This window comes from Populus alba, chromosome 1 (assembly GCF_005239225.2).
Source record: "Populus alba chromosome 1, ASM523922v2, whole genome shotgun sequence".
Classification (NCBI taxonomy): Eukaryota; Viridiplantae; Streptophyta; class Magnoliopsida; order Malpighiales; family Salicaceae; genus Populus; species Populus alba.
This window is the reverse complement of record NC_133284.1, coordinates 30402601-30428813: the sequence shown is the minus strand read 5'-3', so window position 1 is coordinate 30428813 and position 26213 is coordinate 30402601. Positions and strand designations below refer to the sequence as shown.

The 26213-nt window shown below is 35.6% G+C and overlaps 1 protein-coding gene across 2 annotated transcripts; it reads right to left on the bottom strand.

The window, feature by feature from the left end:
• Positions 1-15395: 15395 nt before the first annotated feature.
• Positions 15396-24397, bottom strand: LOC118033015 (1-acyl-sn-glycerol-3-phosphate acyltransferase 3). Of its 2 annotated transcripts, XM_035037853.2 has the most exons (12): positions 24240-24396; positions 24035-24133; positions 22890-23012; positions 21772-21811; positions 21600-21673; positions 20936-20995; positions 19647-19724; positions 19402-19560; positions 17618-17743; positions 16686-16778; positions 15978-16064; positions 15435-15886 (listed from the first exon to the last, which is right to left on the bottom strand). In XM_035037853.2, exons 2-12 carry the CDS (start codon positions 24113-24115, stop codon positions 15659-15661), a joined length of 1149 nt encoding a protein of 382 aa, XP_034893744.1. In that variant the 5' UTR covers positions 24116-24133; positions 24240-24396; the 3' UTR covers positions 15435-15658. The 2 variants fall into 2 exon arrangements, with proteins under 2 accessions (XP_034893745.1, XP_034893744.1); XM_035037854.2 differs by lacking the exon at positions 17618-17743 and having other exon boundaries at positions 15396-15886; positions 24240-24397.
• Positions 24398-26213: the final 1816 nt, after the last annotated feature.

The window sequence follows — 26213 nt, the reverse complement described above, 5'->3', positions numbered from 1 at the left end:
GACGAAATCACTTGTTATTTTCTATAATATTTGGACTATTAATTTGGTTTAATTTGTGTTTGGATTTTGAAATAAATTAATTATTTGTGTTGAATCATGAGTTTATTTTTTTGGGTTGTGATTGTTTTGTGGACGTTAAATATCAGCGCATGAGTTATGTTCAGTCGGTTTGATTTATTTGAATTAGCACGAAATTTAAACGAAGTAGGTGACATTAATCATTTTTGCGGGGATGTTTAGCGTTTTCGGTGTTGAGTTGATTAACAATAATTTTGATATCGTGTTAAAATAGCCTTGATAAAAACATTTTATTTGTGTTTTGTCAAACATAGTCTTCATCCAATTCTTAATAAATTATCAATTGTTGGAAGTTGATTTTGCAATTAATTTTGAATTTTCTACTTTTTTCTACCCTCGCATATTTAATATTTAGAATTGTGACCTACATGTGAGGTGTTTTTTTAGTATTAAACGAATTAGTTCCCTTCCACAAAAACAACAATAGAAAAAGCAATGTTTCCTTTAAAAATATAATTTTTATTTTAAATTGCATGTGGCCAAAAATCCTAAAAGTTATTTGAGCATTATTTCAAAATCTAAAATATTTCTAGCATTTAAAAAAAAAAATTATTATACGGATTTTACAATAATTTTGTAAAATTCTAAGGGATTTAATTTGGTCAATATTTCAATAAACTTAAAAATTTTAATTATTGAAAATTAATGGTCAATATTTTAGTATAAATATTGGACCTGCAAGTACGGTAATATTTAAAAATTAGGAGTTGACTTTAAAATTCTCAAAATTATTTGGATATTCATCAATTTTAATTGAAAGTATTTTTCATCATAATATACAAGTTGTGAAAAATATTTTTGCCTTCTAACATGAATTTTTCTTATAAGAATTTATCTAGTCATACAAGCCCATAATAATTCGAAATGCCAATTTTATCAGTCTACCCAAGTCTCCTAGTAACCCTGAACTAAATAACTAGGTGGTGACTCCCCGATCCCGACATCCCACCACGCCGCGTGCACACATGTTACAGAATCACCCACACGCAGAGACCGATGACGCGGACATGAAGGGAATGTGAAGAGAGATCGGAGTAAGTCTCTCTCTTTCTGTACTGCTACTTCAAGCTTGAATTGCTTTGCTCAGAAGCTCTCTTAATCAGAAAGCCAAAACCAGTCTCCCTCAGAAGCTCTCTTAATCATCCCCTCACGCAGAGACCGATGACGCGGACATGAAGGGAATGTGAAGAGAGATCGGAGTAAGTCTCTCTCTTTCTGTACTGCTACTTCAAGCTTGAATTGCTTTGCTCGTTGCTAGATGATGCTGTCTGGTTTTCTTTGAGAGTTTGGTTTTCTCTGCTTCTAAGTTACAGCAGCTAGATCTCCTCATCATTGATGTTTATGCGTGTCACTCGCTATATGAGAATCTAGTATGTTTTGCTAAGTGTTATGTTCGGGAACAAATATTGGGCCATTAACCTTTTCAAGCAGTGATGGAGTAGGAGTGCAGTTAAGAACACACCCTAGCTGTTTGACAGAATGCCGATGAAGATGATAGTCATTTTAGTGTTGCTGCTTGTAACAACCCAGGAGGTGGTGCTAACCAGAGAAAGCTAAACAATAATGCTGTAAGCATAGAAACAAACAATAAAAAATCCATAAAAACTCAGAATGCTCCCCTCCAACAAGCCTCCAATTCTGTCTATCCTCCCCTCCCCCTCAAACAAACCTCCAATTATGTCGATCCTCCCCTCCCCTGCTTCCCAGGTCTTAGCAACCTGCTTCAAACCTCCCCCTTATAATCCAACCACACAAACACCTGCTAATGCCCTTATTAATCCCACCACCCTGAACTTTTTGCAACCTATATGTTACACAAACAACAGCCAAAACAACAAGCACTTACCTAAAACAGCTCTCACTCCCTCTGTCTCTGCTAAGATTTATTTTGAACGTTTCCCGTCTTGGCTTGATTACCAAGATCTCAAAAAGGCTTTCTCAAAGATAAGTCCTGTCACCAACCTCTTTGTTTCCAGGAAAAAAACAAAACAAGGGAGACGGTTTGGTTTTGTATCTTTCTTCTCCCTTTTAGAAGATACAGACCTTTGTGATAGATTGAACCTGGTATGGTTCGACTCTTTCAAAATTCGTGCTAACCTAGCAAGATTTCAAACACCTATAGATTCCAAGGAAAAGACAGTCCACTCTACAAAGCCAGAAATCAAAATCCCACCCAAACTAGCCCTTAGAGACAACAAGACCTTTGTTGAAGCTCTTTTGGTCCAACAACCATCAAAGAAGACTGTGATGTATGAGTCCACTCAGGATGACAAGGAATGGCTGTTGAGAAGTCTGGTCGGTTCTATAGCCACAGAAGTGGACTATGCAAAACTGGAGCATATGGTTTTGAAAACTGTCAAGAAGGCAATTGGATTTCGCTTCCTAGGAGCAAGCCAAGCAGTTATCACCTTTACAGACAGAGAGACTATGGAGAAAGAGTTAACAAACAGTAGCTCTGCCTTGGCAAACTACTTCTCTAGTATCAAACCATGGAAGAGGGAAGTAAAAGCAGTGGATAGATTTGTTTGGGTGTCTATTATGGGACTTCCTCTAATTGGCTGGAACCGAAGATGTATTGAATCAATGGTTGAAGATGCAGGCAAGATGATTGGTTACGATATTACAAGTGTGAGTCAAGGTTCACTTATGGGAGTCAAGGTTCTTTTGTGCACAACCTCTTTCACGACTTTAAACAAACAGCTTTCACTGATTCTAGACGGAGAGAAATTTGATATATCAGTCATGGAAATGAAGCCAGGTTTTAGCCCCATGCTTACCACAATTAAATACTCAATGGATACATCAGGCACTGAAGAATCAGATGAAGAGTCATGCAGTAAAATCACACCTTCAGAGGAGTTTCCGCCAGCCAGTATAAATGAACCAGAAGCTGACCGAACCTCAACAGAGCAACATGACAAGGACATGCAAAATGACCCCTCTCTCATTCTCTGCACAAGATACACTGAATCACTCAACAACCAAGACCAAACTGACACAACATACAAAACCTTCTGCCTCTTTCCTGAAACTAAGGAAACACTCAAGCTACAAACAAAAAACCAGCAACTACACATTGCCTCTCACCAATTGTCCTTTATAGAGCCATGCTACGACACCATCAAGGAAAAAATTCAAGTGGTAGAAACCAGCTACAGCAACTCAGATGACTCAGCATCAATATCCTTTTCGAGAGTGGGCCTCGATAAAAAACAAACACAAACTAAAGCCTCCTCTGTCCAAGTTACAAGGCCTACCCCGAAACAAACCAGACCCATGATACTAGCCAAAAGCCGGAGCCACAATACACATCAGCAATCTTTCTCTGCCTTCATACGTGACCTAGCAGAGCCACAAGAAGTAGTGGAAATGGAGTTGGAAGGAAAGATGAAAGATAAAAAGCTTAGAAGAGCTAGAAGGGTTGCGCCTATATCTTCTTTCAACAAAAAGAAGAATGTGTTGAAAGTTAAATCTTTTGCAGCTCATATACCTAATGGAGCACCCAACCTTTTTGCAATGAAGGTAACCAACACCCAAAACAACACACCTCTACAAGACACCACACCATCCCCTGTTATTAAGTCATCCGGCATTGGAAAGAACCATAACTATGCCTCCACGGATGATGAAACCAGTGTCATGCATCACCATTTACCACCCCTGTTGAACCCTCAAAGCAACCCACAAACATTTTCAGACGCAACCATTAAAAACACAAACGAGAAAAGCAGCAAAACAAGAAAACTAAAGTTGTTGCAAGCCAGTGGTAGTGTTGCTAACACTATGGAGGATTGTGATTCTTCTGACTCCTTAAACTCAGGAATCCAACAAGGAAATGTTCGGTTTCAGATCACTTGTACGAAGCATCAAGACAATGGGTTTGACAGTGAAAAGGAGACTCAAGAAATGATACAAGATGCTGTGGCTCTAGGTTTGGGAAACCCGCAAGAACTAAAAGGGTTCAAAGAAGGAATAATGAGAAATATTGATAGAGAAGTTGATGAGTGGACATCAGTTAACCAGTTGTAAGTTCTTTATCCTGATAAGTCTAGCCTGCCTTGGTCTTTTGCTCTTTTTATGAATATCTTTGCTTGGAACAGCTGTGGTTTAGGCATGTCACACAAGAAAAATTCAATCCGAAATAGGCTTATAAAAAATAATATTGGCATCTGTTTTCTTTTAGAAACAAAGAAAAACAACTGTTGTGACTCCTTCATTAGAAATCTGTGGAATATTGCAACTGTCAAATGGGCTTTTCTAGAATCTATAGGGAAATCAGGAGGGATTATAGCAATGTGGGATAGCTCTGTCTTTGAAGTTAGCTCGGTAGAATTTGGGGGGCAGTGGATCAGCCTATGCGGCACGCATATTCCCTCTTCCTTTACTTGTATGATAATTGGTGTATATGCTGCATCTTCAGTGAAGGACCGTGCTAATATGTGGGAAGAAATCACCACTCTTAAGTTTGCTTTCGAACTGCCATTGGTGGTGCTAGGCGACTTCAACGAAACTTTACACGCTCATGAGAGAAGTAGTGGTCACCTCAATTCATCAGGTTCAACTTCATTCCGCAAATTCATATCAGACTGTGAACTGGTTGAATTCAATTTGCAAGGGCATCGGTTCACTTGGTTTAGGGGTGGTTCTATGAGCCGCATTGACAGAGCTTTCGCTTCCCCGGATTTTCATCTACAGTTCCCGTCTCTATCTCTCTGCCGCTACCCTAGAGGGCTGTCCGATCACTGTCAGCTGATTCTCCAAAGCCCGGAGGTAGACTGGGGGTGGAAGCCTTTTCGTTTCATAAATTGCTGGCTGTCGCACCCTTCTTTCTTAACAGATTTTGAGGCCCTCTGGTCTGAAAGCTGCAAGGAATTTCCAGGTGAGTTTAGTTTGATTAAGAAGTTGGGGAACATGGGAAAAAAGCTGAGACAATGGAATAAATCCACTTTCGGGGATCAAAATTTAAAACTTGCAGACATCCAGAACTCCATCACAACGCTTGAGAACTTAAGCGAAGTGCGTCCCTTATCGGAGACCGAAAAAACAAAGCTCCAGGGGCTGAATTCTGAGCAATGGGAAGTTAACAGAAGGGTGGAAGATATGTGGAGGCAAAAATCTCGTCAAAATTGGTGTAAAATGGGGGATAAGAACACTCGTTTTTTCCACATATCAGCAAGTCTAAGGAAGGGCCGCAACTACATTAGTAAGATTGATCATAATGGCAGTCATCTAGTCTCCTCAAATGATATAAAAGAAGGCGCTGTCAACTTCTTTTCATCCTTGTTTCGCAAACCAACATGCAAAAGAATTGAAATGGGAGGTTCGGGGTTCTCTAAAATTTCAGAAGCCAAATCAATTTGGCTAGAAAGACCACCTTCAATGGAAGAAGTGAAGCAAGCTGTGTGGGACTGTGATGGTTCCAAAGCCCCTGGCCCTGATGGTTTCACCTTTTGTTTCTATAAAAAGGTATGGAATATCATCAGCTCAGAGGTTTTTATGTTGGTTAAAAGTTTTTTCAGAACTGGTAAACTTCCAAAGGGTATCAACTCTTCTTTTGTAACTCTGATTCCGAAATCAAAGGAACCGAGCAGATTCTCCCATTTTCGTCCGATAAGCTTGATTCACGGGCTATACAAAATAGTGGCAAAGCTACTGTCCACTAGGCTTCGTCATGTCATGACAGATGTGATCAGTGTTAACCAGTCTGCATTTATTGCTGGGCGTCAGATTCTAGACGGGTTCATGATAGCAAATGAGGTTGTCCATGGTGTGCGTAGCAAGAAGAAGCATGGTCTCTTATTGAAGGTAGATTTCCATAAAGCCTTTGACTCAATTTTATGGGAACATATTGACACAAGTATGGGATACATGGGTTTTGGCTCACACTGGAGGAAGCTGATATTCGAATGCTTATCCACTTCAAAATTAGCCATCTTGATAAACGGTTCTCCTAGTAGAGAATTTAGTTTGGAGAGGGGTCTCAGGCAAGGGGACCCACTCTCTCCATTCCTATTTGACATTGCAGTTGAGGGATTGACAGTTTTATTCAATAGGGCATCAGCTTCAGGTTACTTCAAAGGCTTACAGACTACCCCAGGTCATTACTTAACTCATTTGCAATATGCCGACGACTCTCTGATTTTCTTGCCAAATGATTTTCCCTCTCTTCTACATGCCAAGAGGATTCTACGTTGGTTTGAGATCATTTCCGGACTGAAAGTTAACTTCTATAAAAGCTCACTAATAGGTATCAACTTGGACAACGACTACACCTCTAGCCTGGCGAACTCAGTCTTCTGTCGTAGTGATACTTTCCCGGTTAGGTACCTTGGACTACCTCTTGGAGCCAATCCCAGCAGAATCTCTACTTGGAAACCAGTGTTGTCCACTATCAGAGCAAAGCTACTCACATGGAAAGGGAATTTTTTGAGCATGGCGGGAAGGTTATGTCTAATTAAATCAGTCTTGAGCTCTCTTCCTCTGTTTTACATGTCAGTTTTTGCTATGCCAAAGGGTGTTACTAAAGCCATCTCTTCTCTAACCCGGTCTTTCCTTTGGAAAGGAAGCTCAACTTCTCATGGCCTTTTTAAGGTGGCTTGGCATAAGGTAATAAAGGATAAATCTTCTGGTGGTCTCGGGTTGGGATCCATCCACAACAAAAATCTGGCTTTGCTCTTTAAATGGATATGGAATCTAGACAATGGAGTGGCAGGAGGCTGGCAAGAACACATTCTTCTAAAATACCGACCTCACTTTATAAATGGTGTCCCTGAGTTTGCAGGTTCTTTATCTCCAACTTGGCATGGCATTGTTTCGGCAATCTTCTCAACACAAAACATAGCCAATCTTTTACATGCAAATGTCGGGTTCAAGGTGGGTGACGGGAGGAACATCCGGTTTTGGACTGACTCTTGGCTCGGCTCTGCAACCAATCTCCAGCTCTTATTCCCCAGACTTTATAACCTCTCCTTGCAGCAAAACACCAACCTTGCAGATATATACAATTTGACAGATGCATCTTTAAACCTTTCCTGGAGAAGAACCCTTCGGCCTCGTGAGATCTGCCAAAGGGAGAGCTTGATCGCAGAGGTGCAGCGTGGTCTCCTTTTCTCAGATGGTGCAGACTGCAAGTTATGGAAATTCCACAGCTCTGGCATGTACTCAGCTCAATCAGGTCGCCTCTTCTTTGATAGTCTATCGGTCACTGAAAATAATCACTCCCTTACTCTGCTATGGAATGGTTATGCCCCCCCAAAAGTGGATGTGTTCATTTGGCTTCTTCTTCATGGAGGTTTGAGTACAAGAAGTTTTTTAGCTGAGAGGAGAATCATAAATTATGAGGAATCTCACTGCCCATTCTGCTGCAACGAAACCGAGACAATTAATCATCTTTTCCATTGGTGTCCTATAACATGGTCTCTTTGGGGTCGTTTCTTGAAATGGTTCGGGTGCTCAGGTTGTCTGCACAAAGACCCAAATCAAAATCTGCAGGAATGGTCCGGATTGATTAATGGAAAATTTCAGCGTCGTGCTATTACACTCCTCTGTAAAGGTCTGTATTGGTCAATTTGGATAGCGCGCAACCGCCTAATCTTCGATTCCAAGGCTCCTGATTGGGATATGATTTTTTATCTCACTTTTCACCGTTTGGCTTTCTGGTTGAAGTCCTCAGTTACAAATTTCAGCTATACAGGCTCAGATCTTTTTAGAAATCCTGAATGTATTATGAACTGGACTAACTAATTAAGTCCCTCATCACTTTGGTCTTTTCTTTCTTCATATTCCCATTGTATTCTATCTTTCGTTCAGCCCCACTTACTTGATGGGGCTGCTTATTTAATATATAATTATCTCGTTTACTATCAAAAAAAAAAAAAAGAATCACCCACACGCGCGACAATTGTGTTGCCGGCTCGCAACCTTGTTCTGGAGTCTTTCTTCTCAGCTGATGATGAATAAAATATAATGGTTATATATATGTTTACATCAATTTCTGCTTTGACAGATTCATACCTAATGCCGTGGTTATTATCTGGACAATTTTTTTTCCTTATCACTGACTAGGAATTTCGTTCCTACTGTGCAGAATGTCTCCTCCGTTTATAATATTCTACTCCCAGTTGTGGATACATACCAAAACAAAAACGAATATAATAAGAGCCAGGTGATTTACCTCCGAGTACAATCTGATTTTTATGTAGAAAAATACCAAGTCTGAAATGAAGGTCGCTGTTATTTTCGATTGCTGACTAATCTACCAGACTGATTCCATGACAAGCAAGTAATTAGCCGGTTTGATAATGACGATACTTTCTCTACATGACAAACAAGTCCGTGATGTTATAATTTAGAACTGTAATTGGACCAAAACACTTCTAAATTATAATTAACATCATGGACTTGTTCGTAGTATGATTTTGTCTATAAAGTAGTTATATATCAAGTTAGGTAAAGAGAAGAAAAATAACCAACGAGCATATTAGATGGAGCGGCCAGGCTGTGAATGGGTCTTAAAATGCAAGGTTTCAAAATTTATTGCCGGAATCATTTTGATTTGCCAAAACAGAGGACTAATTCTACTGAAGGATTAAGAAGTTGGGAGTATGGCGAAATTAACCTGGAATGACCATGTCCTTGCAATTACCAAATTTCTAATTTCGTTCTCAAGACATTTTTTCTAGCGATATTACTGAAGGAGTATGCTTTGAACTGTTATAGCTTCTTCTTTTTTATGGTGAAATCGAGAATATATATATATATATATATATATATATATATATATATATATATATATATATATATAATAGAATTAGAAAACCTGATCAGTGTTGGCAAAACTTAAACTACATAAATAGCCTAGGCATTAGCCTAATTATAAGGAAACATAAAACCCTACTAATAAAACAAGCAATATAAAACCACACAAAATCAAAACTTAAGCAAACCAAGTAAATATACATTCGCGATTCCTATACATATTAGCACCAGTATACCAATTTATATGTTCTAGCTCTTGACAAAACATGTTACGAAAAAGACAGAGAGATTGCTTAGGAATCATGATTTGGAATTTTTCTTTCTTTCTTTTTTCTTACAAAAAGAAAACAAATACATCATTTTTTTCCCCTTCTTTATACGGTTGCCCTACCAATTCATTCCAAATCCTCTATTCTACGGTTCAGAATTTGATTTTAATCCAATTCCAAATGAGAACAGAAGCATTAAACCTAGAAGTAGCTGAGCAGAACGAATCACAGTCAAACTGATCGAGTACACCAATGAAAACTATCTTTCGTAAATATGATTTAGAATCTGGTGGTGATTTTCCTCCCCTTTGACCAATTGAAATTTCCAAACCCTAATAAAGGTCAAGCAACTCAAATGGGAAAGGAAAACTCTATTTCGTTGCCAGTAAATAACATTTAACATATGAAGTCTTTGTTTAACAATTGCGGTGGCAACCGGGGAAGAAAACTGTTGTATCCCAGAAGCCGTCAAAGTCTGGTTATTATTATTATTGTCTATAATTAATTAACATACATCTCGTTTTAAACTTTAAACCATGTTTTCTAATTTTAATACACAGCTAAAGTTAAACTGTCAGCGTCAAATTCTTTCGTCGAGCTTGGTGAAAGTCTTTTGATGGCAAAAAAGACAGCTGAAGCCAGGAAAAATGGAGGGTCGTCAACGGCTTTAGATGAGTGTACGGCCATTACATTTGGATGACCCTTCCAATTACCAAAGAAACCAAAATGGGGAAGTAAAGTTTGAAAGCATTGTTAAAATCTATCTTCAACACAAGCTTTTCATTAACGAGAGACTTGGCCTATTAAGTGAATATATGGAACAGCAAGAAGATCTGTTGTAGCAACCATAATATCAGAAGTAACAACTTCACCATTAATAAAAAAAGGTTCCAAATGTCGACAAGCTTTCCCTTTTACTTCACAAACAAGTTTTTATGTGGGCATGGAAAAGAAGAAAAAAAAGACATCAGACATGATCCAATCAGTTGCTAGAAGTGGAGAAACAGAGAGACGATCCATGCCAAAGGGACCGTAAAGGAAAAAAGAAGTGATATCTGAACCATCCAGTAACAAGGAAAAGCAGGTGATGAAAAATATACCTTAGGAAGTGAAGGAGCTAAAATTCCCTGTTACACAGCTCGCAATAAGTTTAGATCAATTCCAAGATGTGATTGGTAGGTATATTTTTTTTATCTGCCAATTATGATTAGAGCCGGCTACTACTTGAATAATAGTATGATAAAACAATATTTTATAAGGCTCTATTTATAATTTCGTTCAAGGCTGTATTCATCTTAAACCGGCCTTGTTTACTATAGATATATTTGAGTAATTAGATAAAAGCTTAAATAGTTGCATGTTATTCTAACAAGAGATTAAAGAAACTCACGAATGGGGCATATGCCCATTACATTTCCAATCCCCAAAACACACACGCACTTGTGTGCGCATAAAAAATTTACTTTAGAGGAAAAAAATTAAACAAACCTAAAAAAACCTTCTAAATTTAGTTTAATTTCTATAACTTGTAACCCGTGAAATCTTAGATCTAGGTTGAATCAAGAAACTTAATCCTTAACTAATTTAATTTTGAATGATGAAATCATAAAAAAAAAAAATAAAAAAAATAATGGGGATTAAATCTAATAAAAAAAACCCATGGATGATTAAAATCTAAAAAAAATCTAAAAATAGATCTCAAACAAAACAAATAAAAAAAAAAACAAGTTTGAACGATAAAAAAATAAAAGAGGTTGAAATTGAAAAATATTTGTAATTTTATGATGTAAGTGCATTAAATTTGTTTTTAATAACATGTGACTCGGGGCATTGACGTGACCGAAAAAAAAATTATATATGGACAAACCAAAAAAAAAATGTGAAACAACAAAAAATACAGATTAATGATAAAACTTTTTAAAAAAATCAGCTTTAAAGAAGGAAAAAAAATAAAAAAATTTCGGGTGAAACTTTTAAACCTGGCTAAAGATCTTAATTGCACCACCCATTAAATTTAAAGAATCGGCAAATTAAAGGACTATTCTTGAATTTTTAAGGGGCTAGTGTGAAAATCTAGGTGGAAGAGAGAAAAAGAGGGGAAGAAATGGTCACTGGCGCCGAATTGTCGTTATAACAACCCCAAATCTTTTTTTTAATTTTACCAAAATCTCAGTAGAATTCTTTTAATATTTTTAATATCAAGTTATCAACTCAATAATATCACAACCTACAGTAATCAATATGATACTTGTCCTACTATCCGTAACTCTCACAATTCAATCATCATCACAACATTCATTCATTAAAAGTCAAGAAATAATAGTGTTTACCATAACTACTAATGAAACTATTACTTGAATGGATAAATCTAATGAAGTGTCACCAAAATATAAACACATTCAAGTGTATGTATGAATATATGTACAACATCCATAATTATATTTGATACGTAAACATGATTAAATTACAACAGAATATTTGTCTAGATCATATTACATCATTTAATTAAGTCAAAAATATAAATTCATGGCGATATTAATCAGTGTGATGATATGATCGAGTTGCCTGAAAAATTCATTACATATTATATTAGGTGAAATCAAGGGCGGAGGGAAGGTAAAGGCTTGGGTGGGTTATAGCTCAGGTCAAGATTTTATTAATATTTTTTTTATTAGTATTATATAAAATAAATTTGTAATTCTCAATTGAGTAATTAAAAAATTTTGAAAATTTACGTGGAGCGTTCTAATATAATGCTTTAGCTTGTGTTAAAATTTTAGAATTTTTAAAGAAATTCAGAAATTTAATGAAAAAACACAATTTGACCAGTTTTATGTTATTTGGTGTAATTTTCAATACAACCATTAGATTGAGCTAAAATTTTACAAGGTATCTTAAAATATATTGAATAAAATCTATGTAAAATTTTAGGATGAACGGAGCTTGATAGTATTAACAAAAAAAAATATCGTCAAATAAAAGCAAAACAACTCATTAAGAGTAAAATGATTATTTGTCATTAAAAAATAAAACAAATCAGCTCTTCTTCCATTTTATATGTTGCCGACTAGACAAAAACATAATAGGCAAGGAAAGAAAAGAAAAGATGAGAGAGAAAGAGAGAGAAGTAAAGGAAAAACATAAAACAAAATCTAAAGAAAAAAAAAAGTGAGATAATAATCTTGTAAACTTACAAAGTCTAACTTATAAAACACTAATCTAAGGAAGAATCAAGTGAAAGAATGAGGAATTGAGAGAGTGAAAAAATTTAATTATTTTATTTTCCAATTGACATGAGATTGTTATTTTATCCTGGTTGAGGGGTTATTACAATATTGATTCAAATTCGATTATAGATGAATTATATTTCAAAAACCATCAAAAGATTTAACTTTAATAATGAATTTATTTTTACTTTAACTTTAATTTTATGTACTTTCAAATTTATTTTTTAATATTTTAAATAAAAACTTTATTGTTAACTTCAAAAATTCATGTATATTTAATAATTAATTTTAAAAAAAAATTATATATTTATTTAATAGTTCAAGGCAGGAAATATTCCTGGCTCCGTCCTTGGGTGAAATCTGCATTACAATTAATAATGATTAATTACTATGGCCTACACGTGCATAACTCGTGAATTCACATAATCATTTTTCTTCATGATTCGATGCCATTAATATCAAAACTTTCAGACTTGTCAAAATTCATCATTCAGTTCATTCCAACATTTATTTAATCACTAAATCATCTAAATTGTCTAATTACCCAATACTAAACCCATCACTCTGGAATTTAGTTTCTTCAGTTGCTTGTTCAACGGGGCTCCAAACCCATTATCTAGGACATGAATCTTATTATCAAGAGAAATCAATCCATTTAGTAGCTGGGGTATTAATCTCATTAATCAGGGATTTAAGTTCCTCACTTGGCTTAGTAAACAAGGCACCAATCTCATTAATTAGGGATTGGTTTCTTCATCCATCCAATAAGTAATGCACTAATTTCATTAACTCGGGATTAGTTTTGCAAGGCATCCAGTAAGCATGATACTAATCCCATTAGTCAGAGATTAGTTTCTTTATCCGTCTAGCAAGCAGGGCACTAATCTTATTAACCAGGGATTATTAGTTTCTACAGTTGATTGTTCATACCTTTATAATGTAACTAGGATATAATTAAAAACACATGTTATTATTGATTAAACAACTAATTAGATTTTGAAAAGATATCAGACACTTGCCTAATTACTACACATATGACGTGGTCTTTTTCTGTTTATTGGGCCCTGCAGTCTCTCATGTGCAATCATAATCAATAAATCACTAATATCATTCGTTAACCATATGATTAATAAATAATCTTAATTTCTCACTTACCCATATTAACACTTATTTTCCACCCAAATTTGATCAATCTCATTTTCCATATAATCTCAATTTCTCATTTATCCATATTAACACTTTCACAATCTTGTCATCTATAATGTTTATGACTGTTTTCTTTTTCATTCAAATTTCCATTTTAAATCAACATCACTTAATACTATTTATGTATCTTTTAATTTAACCAAACTCAATATTCAAACATATACTTAGCCGAATTCCTTGTTTATAAAGGGAGTAAAATTTTCTTTTTGATTTTTTAAGATTTTTACATTCCTAAACCCTAGAACAAGTCCAAATAAACATATTTCCCTACATTGACAAGGTCAAGACTTAAACCCTCCTCTTTTTAGTAATCTTGGCCAAAACCCATTGGAGAAGGTATGAAAGGATTTTATTTTTTTTTTGAAGATTCTCATTTTTTTTCCATCCATTTACATTTATATTCATGCCATTTAACACAATTTTAATTAATTGTATCAATTCTCCAATTTTCCCCAATCGCATCCTCTCGGCCGAATATGTTCATTAAGGGGAAGGGATTTTGTTTCTTCTTTTTGTTTTTGAAATTAACTAATTACAAAAATCATTCAAACACGATTTGCAGTATTACAAAAATCCACACCACAAATCGTCAATTTCACATAATGTTAACAATTATATTTCTTCATCAAAGCATAAAATCAAAGCAATTAATCACATTACCTTAATTGGATGATATTTCAAGGATTGAATGCAAGAAAATTCCAAGTTCTCTTCTCTTCCTCTTTAAAACCCTAACTTTTTATTTTTCTCTTCAAAATAACCCTACAACCCCTAAACATCCATTTTGATTTCTAATTATGCCTTAACTACTCTAATTACACATTTTTCTTTTGATGTAATCTAGTAGAAAATGAGCAGAAAAGATTAAGCAATTCTCCCCTCTTTAGCATGAGGAATTGCCGACCATAAGAGAAGAAATTGAGTATTTATATACCCAAATTCTTATTATCTGCATATTTACCCCATTATTCCATATTTCCCTTTTTTCCCCACTAGCTTTTTCTTTTTTACATACTTTATACCGTAACACTTTTTTTTATTCAATCTTACCCCTCCCATGTTAACTAAATTTCTTATTCTTCTTTAAATCTAAACCTAATTTTACTTCTAGATTGGCAGAAAGAAAAATTTCTCTCATTGTTTGTTACTCGGGTTAGGTTTTTATCCAGGTTTTATACAGGTTTTATAGTTGTAAATCTTGAAATAGGTGTCATCTTATCAGGTCAAGGGAGCTAAGATCTTCCAGATACCACCTTGAAAGGTGGCTTTTAATGGCCGAAAAACTCCGCACATGTTGTCTAAATATATGATGCAATGGGTGTCCACATGTTGCATGCATTAACAAATTTAAAAGAAAAATATTTATTATATGTGAATTATTATAATGTCCCTAAGCAACCTCTAAAGGTAATATTTTTATATGCGAATTACAATAAAATTAATGTAAAATGAAAAAAAAAAAAAAAAAAACCCTATGAAATAGTTATATAGTTTTTGTTTTCAAGAACATCAAAATAATTACACTATTTTGAAATATATAAAATGGCTAAAACTCCTTACTGAAAGGTATTATAATTTTTTTATTTCAAGGTTGAAGTAGTAATTTTATTATAAAAAAGAAAAAAAAAAAACAAATCTAACCCTTGTATAATATGTTAAAGATGATTGTATTACGGTGAAAAGACAATATTATCTCTAAAACCTAGTTCAATGGGTTTTTTTCAAGGATAAATTTATAATTAGTTACTCAAGAAATTTAGAAATTTAGTTTTTTTTGTTAATATAATTTTACCAATAGTTGACGACTCCTTGTGTACATTTCCAGGGAAAGTTAATGCCTAAAAAAGCTTGGAGAACGTGGAGATTGATATTCACCAATGCATTCTCCTCATTGATAAAAGTAAAGATGAAGGAATCAAACTATAGGAACAAGCCAGAGTTTTACAAATACAAGAAAACAGTTATATACAAAGAACACTATAAATTATTACTTACCAAGTCCATAATCAAGCTATCATACACGTCAACAGATCATTTCTGAGCAGATGAAACCACTTTCCCGTCTTTGTTTTCTTTCATTATTATTTATTTTTTTTCAGTGACAGGCTCCACATCCAACAATTATCTTGGAAGGAGCCTCTGCCTCGTTCCTTCCGATAATATGAAATTGGTTGCAGGCGTAGAGCGATCTGAGTCCGATGATTGAATAAGAATTTGCATAATAATTGTCACGAGGAACAAGAAAGCAATTGAAAATGCAATGACTTCCCATGAGGCTAGGAATAATGAAAGCCATTGGAATAGCCTGACAGTGGCATAGGCAAGCAGACTTGACCAGAAAATCATAACCTGTTCCGATAAAACAACATGAACAGATGAGAAACAGAGAAAAATGAAAGCTGCAGCTAAATAAAACTACATTATTGTGGCATCTTCTTACAAACAAAGACTTTTTAGGTCGGCCAATGTCTTGAAGTTTCTTATCACTGAAGATGTCCTTGGAAAAATATTTCTCCAACACAGCATCCTGTTTTGATACAAAAAGAAACTTGAACATCCAGTTACATCTATGACAAGGGAAGTGAAAAGTGTCTGGTATATCTCCTTAGTGGCATGGGAACACTTGGAGTAATGTACAAAGTTAACTTGAGCAGGAAATGCAGTGGATTCAAATTTAAGGTGGTTGGTTTCAAGCTGTGAAATGGGAGTGTATAAAGTTCTCCGACACCATTTCCTGGGACAACTTTAGTTTAAAAAACAAGTCTCCATTCAATAAAATGATTTTCCACCATCTATTTTCTCTTGATAGCAAAAATTTATTTATTAGCATTCGGTGCTCCTTGCTTTGCAATTCAAAAAGATGATTTCAACCAAGTGTGCATTATGAAATGAGAAGTTGTATGGGAAACCCAAATCATGCCCGGCTGATTGTATTCGGGTGGCGTTAAATTACAAATTTAACAAGAAAATGAAATCATATTAGCTGAAGAGCAACCTCTAAATGATAAACCATATGGAAATGTTTTGCTATAGCTTTTTCTTTTATGAAAATCGCACAGTAATATATCATTAATCCTTCAGTGGAAAACATGTTTCAATTCTCAACTTTTAGGTGAGAAAAACATATAATTGCAATTAACTTCCATACCTTGGTCACAAATGCATCTTTGCACCATTGAGCTATTCCATCGGCTGTTTCTGGAAGTTCCTGCATTGAATGTCGCTCCAAAAGCACCTTTATCTGTAAGAAAGGGACCACAAATTAGCCACTATCATGATTCAAGAATGAAACACAGAGGGTAATAGAGAAAGGGAGAGAAATTGCTGCGAGCTATAATCTTGTAGTAGTTGTCTTGTATTCTCCTCAATAATTAATATGTACATGCGTGTGTGTTAGAAAACTAATCCTAGCTATCACCAATAGGCTTTGTATAATAGGCATGTGCCCAGAATTATGTTTGATCATACTGCTTTAACAGAGGGGATCCAATGGCAAATTCAGCATTCTGTAGGATCCAGCTTGAGGTGTCCAGAGTGGTTACACGGTAGTATTTATTCCTTCACTTGGTTTGGAGCATCTTAGTTTAGTTTGGCATTCCTGGTGGCTTTATTGATAATCCATCTTAGATGACCCTACAGCTGCAGGTTAAGTTATTGCACATATGTTTGAAAATAAATGCATGTACCAGCTTGGCTGGATATTCTTATCCAGCCCAGTCTAGCTAGACATGCTAGAAATTTTGATGCCCCAGGGGAAACAATTATAAATTCAAGACAACAGAATCCAATCATTCCAACAGTCTGCGATTGTTTTTCAATCTAAATCATTAGCACATATTTTGAAGAAAATATGGAGATCACTCATTTCAATGACAAGTTGAAGCACAAGTAAATATTTCCCAGAATATTTTATGAAACTGAAAAACCCAGTAATGAATAAAAAATCTGAAGGCAACTTTGGAAGTATATAATTCACAAATTTGTTAGACCTTTTTTTAGTGTTGTTATATGCAAAATGCAAAGCACAATAAACATTCTATTTTCCCAGTATTATTATTTATTATGGTTTTGTTAGCCTACCACAGAAGATTGACCCCTGAATATTCTTAGGAATGTTGGTGCAGGCTGACTATTCGCAACAGCCACTGTTGCATCATAAATTGCTGGAACAAATGAACGCAAATGAGTTACTGCCGACACGAAACCCTGAAAGCAACACAGCTCAATTATAAGTGGATACTTGACTGAAACCTCAAATTATACATGCAATATTGTTGGGGAATCCAACCAGTGATGTTCTGATTATTGCTCATTGGAGGCTAAGCACACTGATATAATATTTAACGTGCTTCGGCAAATCACTTACATTCACAGGAGAAGCCATTCTTATTATATAGGAAGAAAACAAGATTTTACAACAATGGAGGAGGAGGAATCATTCACTCTACTCTACTCCCATCACTCATCTTCTCTCTTAGCAGTGCTGCAATGGCTGCCACTGCTTGCTACCCTTGATAGCTCACTCTCTTCTATATTCCTTACATCTTTGGCTCAATTTCTCTCTCTTCTTGTGCTGCTCTCTTGGTGCCTATTTATAGGCAAGAATGGTGCCACCAGCTACAGCTCATCTTCAATAATAGTGGCAACACATGGGTTGCACCATTTTATCAATGGTTGGTGCAACTTGTTTGATAATAACCCATCTACCATTGTAGCCTTTTGACAATGGCAACCTTCTCCTAGAGTAGGGTTGCAAATGTTGTATGATTGCTGCACATTAATGGCAAAAATCCTAACAATTGTTGGGATGTTGTCATTAGTGGGCAATAACATTTGCAACCTATGTCATTATCAAAAGGCTACAATGGTAGGTGAGTTATTGTCAAACAAGTTGCACCAATCATTAACACAAATGGTGCAACTCATGTGCTGCCACCATTAGTGCCATAATCTATGGCCAAGTTGTCTTACCATTCATGCCTATAAATAGAGGCATAAATTAGAGAGCAAAGTGAGAGAGAGTGTGAAGTGAAGAGAAGAGAAGAAGAAAGAAAGAGGAGTGGCTGCCATGTGCAGTAATATGTGAAAGCATAATCTATGGCCAAGTTGTCTTACCATTCATGCCTATAAATAGAGGCATAAATTAGAGAGCAAAGTGAGAGAGAGTGTGAAGTGAAGAGAAGAGAAGAAGAAAGAAAGAGGAGTGGCTGCCATGTGCAGAAATATGTGAAAGCATAATCTATGGCCAAGTTGTCTTACCATTCATGCCTATAAATAGAGGCATAAATTAGAGAGCAAAGTGAGAGAGAGTGTGAAGTGAAGAGAAGAGAAGAAGAAAGAAAGAGGAGTGGCTGCCATGTGCAGGAATATGTGAAAGCAATGGAAGTTGAGTTTGAGTGAAATGATCCTTCTCTGTATGTGTTGTAATCATTTATCTATCTCTAATAATATTGGCTCTTCTCCTGTGAATGTAGGCAATTTTCTGAACCAAGTTAAATATTGTGTCAGTGTACTTAACCTTCAATAAACAACTATCAGAACATCACCGGTCGAAATCCCCAACAATTGGTATATCAGTCTGCTATGCATGTCTTGACTATAATTTTCTTAAGCAATGAACAGATTGGCGACAGACCACAGATTCTGGGTTTAACTAGAAGTGGTGGTTTTAGTTTCAAAAAAAGAAAAATCAAAGCACTTGCTAACTTTTGGATCATTTCTAGATTTCTGCAGGAAGATGCAAACAGGAGGTAAATCCTAAATGCAACTCTACAAGCTTGGCTTGAAGGATCTACTATTATAACATGCAATCTGAAAAGTGCAAACCGCTACTTCACTTGACAAAATGCTCAACTATTATTCACCTTGGTACGTGGAATCAAAACATTTCTAGGAACAGGAATTCCTCTGGAAGCAGCAAATTCCTGTGCCGCTAGAAGTTTAGCCTGTGTGAAGCGAGTTCCCTCCACAAAAAGAGCCAGCCAAAAAGGCATCGGAAAATCTACTAGCCGTTCAAAACCTGACTGCAATGCCAAATCCCATATGATATAAATAAGAAAAACAGAGAAATTATATGAAATTCATGTGACATCCATTGCAATATCCGTACCTGCAATGTTCTTTCATCCTTACCCCAGCTTCTTTCCAGAAACACATAATCAGAAAACCACATTGACCAGCCTATTATCTGTGTCAATTAAGATGAATGAAAATTCAATTCAACCAAAAAAGTTGGGATACAATAGAAAGAAGGGAACGGTTTCCTAGAGAATTGCTCAAAGATTTGGTCATTTCAAAACTTCTATAGGAAAAAATAATGCCTCAATCTTGATCATAGATGATGATTATGAGTTAATAAATAAATAACGCATGCACATCAGTGTTTAAATTCAGGAATGGGAGAGGAGACCATGGCTTTGAGGCCCAAGCAGAGCAGAGTCAAGACTTCTATTCCTCTTGTATTAATTTGAGACAATTAGTTAACTCCCCCCACCTGATGTGAGTGTGTTAGCAAGCCACAAGTCAGAACATCACCGAGTTGCAAAACATATCGATGAGGGGAAATCACTTTTGTTTGGCTATACAGATACAGGCTATGACGTATTTGGTAAAAAGAAGAAGCATCATTGATAGAACAAATTATTTACAAATTGAGTTTGGCGAAATAAGTGATCTTGTCAGCTAAAGAAACATCCTCGAAGGCCTCTGAAGCTTAAAGCCAAATTATGCATTAAATAATAGCCTATTTCGTAACAATTGTTTGTGTTTGACTATTTCGTAAAAATAGTAGCCTATTTTTAGACGTGAAACAACTACTATAAATCCTTGCATTCCTGTCCAAGCAAATACACCAAAACACTACTCTGAAAACAAAATGCCATAAAATCAAGCAATATTTTGGTGTTTCAGTTTCCAAAAGAAGAAGAAGAAGAAGAGAAGCAGCATTCAAATCTTTCACATAGGAAAAGAACTCAAGTGGGATCAATGAAACTGCAGAAGTCACAACCCCTCTGTAGTTTTTCTAAGGTTCGGAATACTGAAATGATCAGACTTAAAAATTTGTTTCTCCTTGTCAAAAAAATAAAAAGTCTTTCCATTATTCCAATTACCAAAGCACAATCAACTTAAAACTAATATGTTTGAATTTAACTTAAAACTAAAGTCTTGCCATAACGGTTTTCTGTGCACACAAATTATATAGAATGGAGAATTCAACGAAACCACCTTTTCTAAATGCAGACAATGGCTTTAAAAACTCTAGTGGCCACTGCCCTGACTGCTAACAAATTTCAGCAACTGGGATAGATTGTTTTCTCTTAGTTATTATAGTAATATTATTACAAGGAATCATCTCATATCAAAGAGAATGAAGGAATGCTGGTTCAATTGAAAACTCACAGGCAGGACTTTAGCTTCTTTCTTCATGACAGCCAGTGCACTGCCAAGGCAACCTGAGCGCTGTTAAGAGTTCATATTCAATAAGAAAGGGTGAAAGTTAGAAAAAAGAAAAGCATTCGATGAAACTTAGAGAATCCCAAATGTCTTACAAGAATACTTTAAACAAGGCATAATAAATCACTATAATCACGGTCACAAAGATATCCACACACAATGCTGTTAAATCACTACAATACTCTGACCATACTGTTCCTAAAGCTATCCGTGTATTTGGAAACTTTACCACTGAAATCATTCTTGGCCAACATTACAACAACTTCCCTTTCAAGACAAAAGAAAGGTTTTGCGACACCAGATCATCTTATTTGAGAGCAAATTATTTCAGGAGAGCAGAAAAGAAGTTACGTGGAAAATTATGAATCCTCCCACAGATAGGCCAATTTATTTCTTCCTAGAAGATTTAGATTTCCATATTTATAGACTTGATGGACATGCAAATCAACCATTCATAGTAGCGGCCAGAGGTATAAATGTTGGTGGGAAGAGACAGACTATTGATAATTAGCCCGTTGATCTTCAGAAAGCAACGGACAGGAGTCACGATTACAGGCATACATGCAACGAATACAAGTTTTACTTAATTGCTTAAAGCAGAATTCAGCACCTGAGCTAAGATCCATCCGACAAGCCAATCAAGGTCACAATTATGATTGCTAATGACAAGCGCATGCTCTTTACCTGGAAAGTTCTCAAATAAAAAATAATTCTGAACATGGGTTAAAAGTTAAGATTATACTATGGAAAGGGAAAAAAAAAGAGAAACCTCAGGGTTGCACCTAGCAATTCAAAAGTTTCATCATCTGCATACACTTCAATCTGCATTGAGAAATTCTAACTAGTTAGACCTCAAAGGGGGAAACTCATCAGGCAAGTCGGGGAAAAATCTGCAGATTCATGGTTACATATAGAACAATCCGTAAGCACTCAATTGCAAATTTTCCAAGCCATCAATAAAGTAGGTGGCAATGGAGTACATAAGAAAATTTGAACGATAATAAAATATTAACTCCCACAAATTATTCGCCGAATAAGAAATTAAAGAAATGCCAAAATAATAAAAAGGAACTTTCATCCCAGAGGTGCATGCCTTCTATTCTCTAATGACTTCAAGAGCATCAAGGGCATTGCATGAAAAAAAAATGCCGGAGCTAATGCACATTACATGTTGAAAATCCTGTTGGGATGTTGCTGGGCAGCAACTTTTCAGCCTATCCTAAGATGGAGGGTTGTTATTGTCAAAAGGTTATAATGATAGCTGCACCAATCATTGACAAAAATGGTACAACCCATGTGTAGCCACCATTATTGAAGATGAGCAGGAGTTGATGGCACTATTCTTGCCTATAAACAGGCACTAAAAGAGAGAGCAAAATAAGAGAATGGTGAGTGTGTGTAAAAGAGAAGAGAGAAAGAGTGAAAGGCAAAGGCAGCAGCTACAAGTGTAGCAATGAGAGCTAGGAGTTGAGGTTGAGTGAAGTGATCCTCCTCCTCCATGTATTTGTATTATATTATTTCTCTATCTCTAATAATATGGATCTCTTCCATGGATGTAGGAGATTTGTCGAACCATGTTAAATATTGTGTCAGTGTGCTTAGCCTCCAATGAGCAACTATCAGTACATTATCAGTCGGATTCCCCAACAAATCCTCTCTTTCTTTTCTTTTCTTTTCTTTTCTTCATTTTATTTTATTTTGTTTATTTTTTCTGTGGGTAAGTAGTGGTGGTGCGGATTCTAATGGGGATACTCATGTGAATGACATGAGTTCCTGACTCTAGAAATTAAGGAGGTTTTCTTGGAACTTATTGTATGGATGATCTATGAATAACTGTCAGATAAGATGAGAATCAAAAGCTTAACACCATAAAAAGCAATTTAAAGAAGAATTTAAGCACCTTCAGATTTGCCCACCAATCAACGAGCACTATGAGCTCCAACCAAAGCAATTCTGCAACTATTTTGTTGATCCTTCTGTGCAGACTCTTGGACACGGGACGAACAAGGATGAAAAGAACTGCCTGCGAAGTGCAAGATATGAGTAAAAGCAAGAAATAAATTACGATGGCAAAAGGTTAAAAGATATCATTTATAGCTTTAATTTAACGGGAAAAAAAGAAAAAAAAAACAAAAATTATGTTTCTTATTTATGTTTTTATTTTCCCCTGCCTCGTGAGGGTGGTGTCTTGAGAAGGAAAATAAAATAGAGAAATATAGACCATGTTAAAAATTTCATAAAGAAGTGAAAACTAAACCCATGATTGACAGTCATATTCAAGACTAAGGATCCCTGTTTTTCAAATAAACAGAAAAGCATTGGAATTTCAGAGGAGATAACTAGAGACATATATTATGAAATGGAACAAAACCCACATAACCTTGTTAAATAGACAGAGTCATTAGAAAGATACCATTAGGCCAAACAAAATAAGTCACCTATACAAGATATTCATTCACCTCATTACAAGATCTGCAAGATCTTATTTTGTTTTTGCTGATGTGGGCAGAACAGACAAATCACATCATTGTTTTTTATTGTTCTAGAGTTGCTTTCTAATGAAAAATCCCAGATCAGAGATCGTATGTTTCATTTCCAATGGGTTCATACGACTCTTCTTAATAAAATTCTGAAACCAAAATCGTATACTTCAATAATGGGTAGAATAATCAGAGCCAATCGAACACGGAAGAAAGGCATTTTCCTTGGATGAACTAGATTTAGAGATTGAACAATCAGAGACAAGAAAATTATAGGTGCGTGACCCAGAGTCATCAAAGATCACAGCTCTATATCCTTAATTGATTATGCGTCACTCCCAGAAGACCCATTCAACTTGCAAAGGCATATATTACCGTTTGCCTCAATTGGGGTGATACACATTATATAGATCCGAACTTCTCCAGTATTGACAACTTCCCAAGTAACGCAAACTTGATAAATCCCAGAAAGACAAGAAAGCATCAAAGAAACATCCAAATAAAAACCAAGCATAACTAACGACAAAGAAACCAAGAAAGTAAAGGGTGATTAATAATGAATGACCTGGATGAGATTAACAATGAGACCAGAGAGTATGAAAATGATTCCAACAGGGACAATAACGAGTACAGCTGGCCACGCCATTAATATTCCTCACCAAGCCTGCAATATGCAATGCCAACGCAGTGATGGAGCGAAAAAGAGAAGGAAAAGAAGGTGAGATAAAACATGAAAAACAAAATATGCGGTTTGTGTTTGAAGGAGATACCGATTTCGATGCAGTTGCATGGAGTGGGATGGGAGGGAGACTTTCTTCGCTGTTGCCAGCATTTTTATATTTTAGCTCTCAAATTATAACACACTCCCAGTACAGTACAAAACCAGCTCCTCTCTCTCTCTCCCTCTTGCACTCACTCTCTGTATATAAATAATTTTTCTTCCAAGTCCTTCATAAAAATTTAATTTCTCGAAGAAGAAAAATTATTAGCAATGTCACATTTCGATTGTGATTAGTAGTTTTACCATTTTTCGTGCATCTTTTAATAAAAAAGTACATTAATTATCACCCGTTAATTTCTTTTTTATTATCTACGAAAATAATTTTTCTTCCAAGTCCTTCATAAAAATCACGCTTCACAAGCACGATAAAGTAAAAATATGCTGAAGTTCTTTTAAATGTTGTTATTCTGCCAAAAATTTATACATTACTACTATTACTGTGGTTATTCCTTGGAAGCAAATTGTAATTGGATTACATTTATATTTACTTTTCAACAGATGCTCTAGTTTCAAATTTTACCTTGAAAAAAATCGTGATTGGTGCTAGGAACAACTTGTTTACCCTTTGAATGAAACATTTTTATATCCCATTTAAAGTGAAACTGCGTCCTGGAAATTATGGTTTAAAACAACTTACACCTTAGGAAAATGTACGAGGTTCTGCAAGTTAAATATTACTGAGCATACATGGCCATACCAGTCCAAGTGGTTTCAGCAGATAGTGACGTTAATTACCAATTCCACAATATGTTAGGCAGACTTCAGTTTTTTGCTGATTGTTTCTTGTGTATTTCTCTGACTATATTTTCATATTGCATATCTTTGTTGGTAACTTGGATCCTATAGTCACAGAAGAGGACTTGAGGCAAGCCTTTCTGCAGCTTGGGGAGATTGCCTCTGTCAAGATTCCTGCTGGCAGAGGATGTGGTTTTGTACAGTTTGCAACTAGGTTTGTTAGTGTAGTGGCTGTAAACATTTTATCTTGCTACACTATTGTCCTCAGATAATATGTCATAGAAGTAGCAATATTGCTGCATCATGGCATTTTCATTTGTCCTTTTGATTAAGCATTTGGTGGTTGAGTTAGAATGTTGGTTCAAGATCATTTCTTTTCAGCAACACTATCGTATGGGTTAGCCCTTCACTTCTCATATTAGTCAGAGAAAAGGAGAATCACAAGTAAAAAGGACGAAGGGGGCAGACAGTATTATTGTGAGGATAGTAAAATGGGGCACCCCTTATTACTGTCAAGGTTTCTCCAAATACTAATTTTATTATTTTTTATTTTTATTAACATGGATGTCCGAGCCAGTTTGTGCACATTTTGACTACTCGTATAAGTTATGAAGTTAACGACCATATAAGCTTCTAATGATCTAAATTATTGGGAAGCAAACTATCTGAAAAGGTCATACAAAGAATGCCGGGGAATAACATTTTTGTGGGCCAGGTGTGTAAGAGAGTAATACGATACAATTCTAGATGACTTATCTAACCATGAAAGTTTTTGGATTGAGATAGTATTTTAAGTCGATCAATAGTAATTCCTTGTAAAATACCCTGAACTTTTTCAGTGCTTTCTGCATAGGACATCAGCTGGAGAAGCAATACACAGGATGCAAGGGCATGTGATTGGTCAACAACTGGTGCGCATTTCTTGAGGCAGGAAACAAGTAGGTTTCACTTCCAGCTTTGAGAATGTTTGACCATGTACACACCTCATCATGCTATGTGTCTTTCACATCCATAAAAACAACACAATTGTTTAATTTCCAACATCCAGCTCAATACCATGAAGAAAGTACTATCGTGTCAATATTTATTTGTTTAATCGGTGAATTAATCATTAATGGCCTGTTTTGAATATTTAATCAATGTCTCGTCTCTCTAAAGAAAGTTGAAGTTAAAACATCAGCATGGGTTGAAGTCATTATGGAAGAGACTATCTAGTCTTGTATTTATT

Coding starts and splice junctions, on each gene's coding strand:
- LOC118033015 (XM_035037853.2), bottom strand. CDS start 24,115: ATGGCGTGGCCAGCTGTACTCGTTATTGTCCCTGTTGGAATCATTTTC. Junction 23,013..24,034: donor TCATTGTTAATCTCATCCAG/GTCATTCATTAT, acceptor TGCACTTCGCAG/GCAGTTCTTTTCATCCTTGT. Junction 16,779..17,617: donor TCAGGGGTCAATCTTCTGTG/GTAGGCTAACAA, acceptor CCTTTCTTACAG/ATAAAGGTGCTTTTGGAGCG.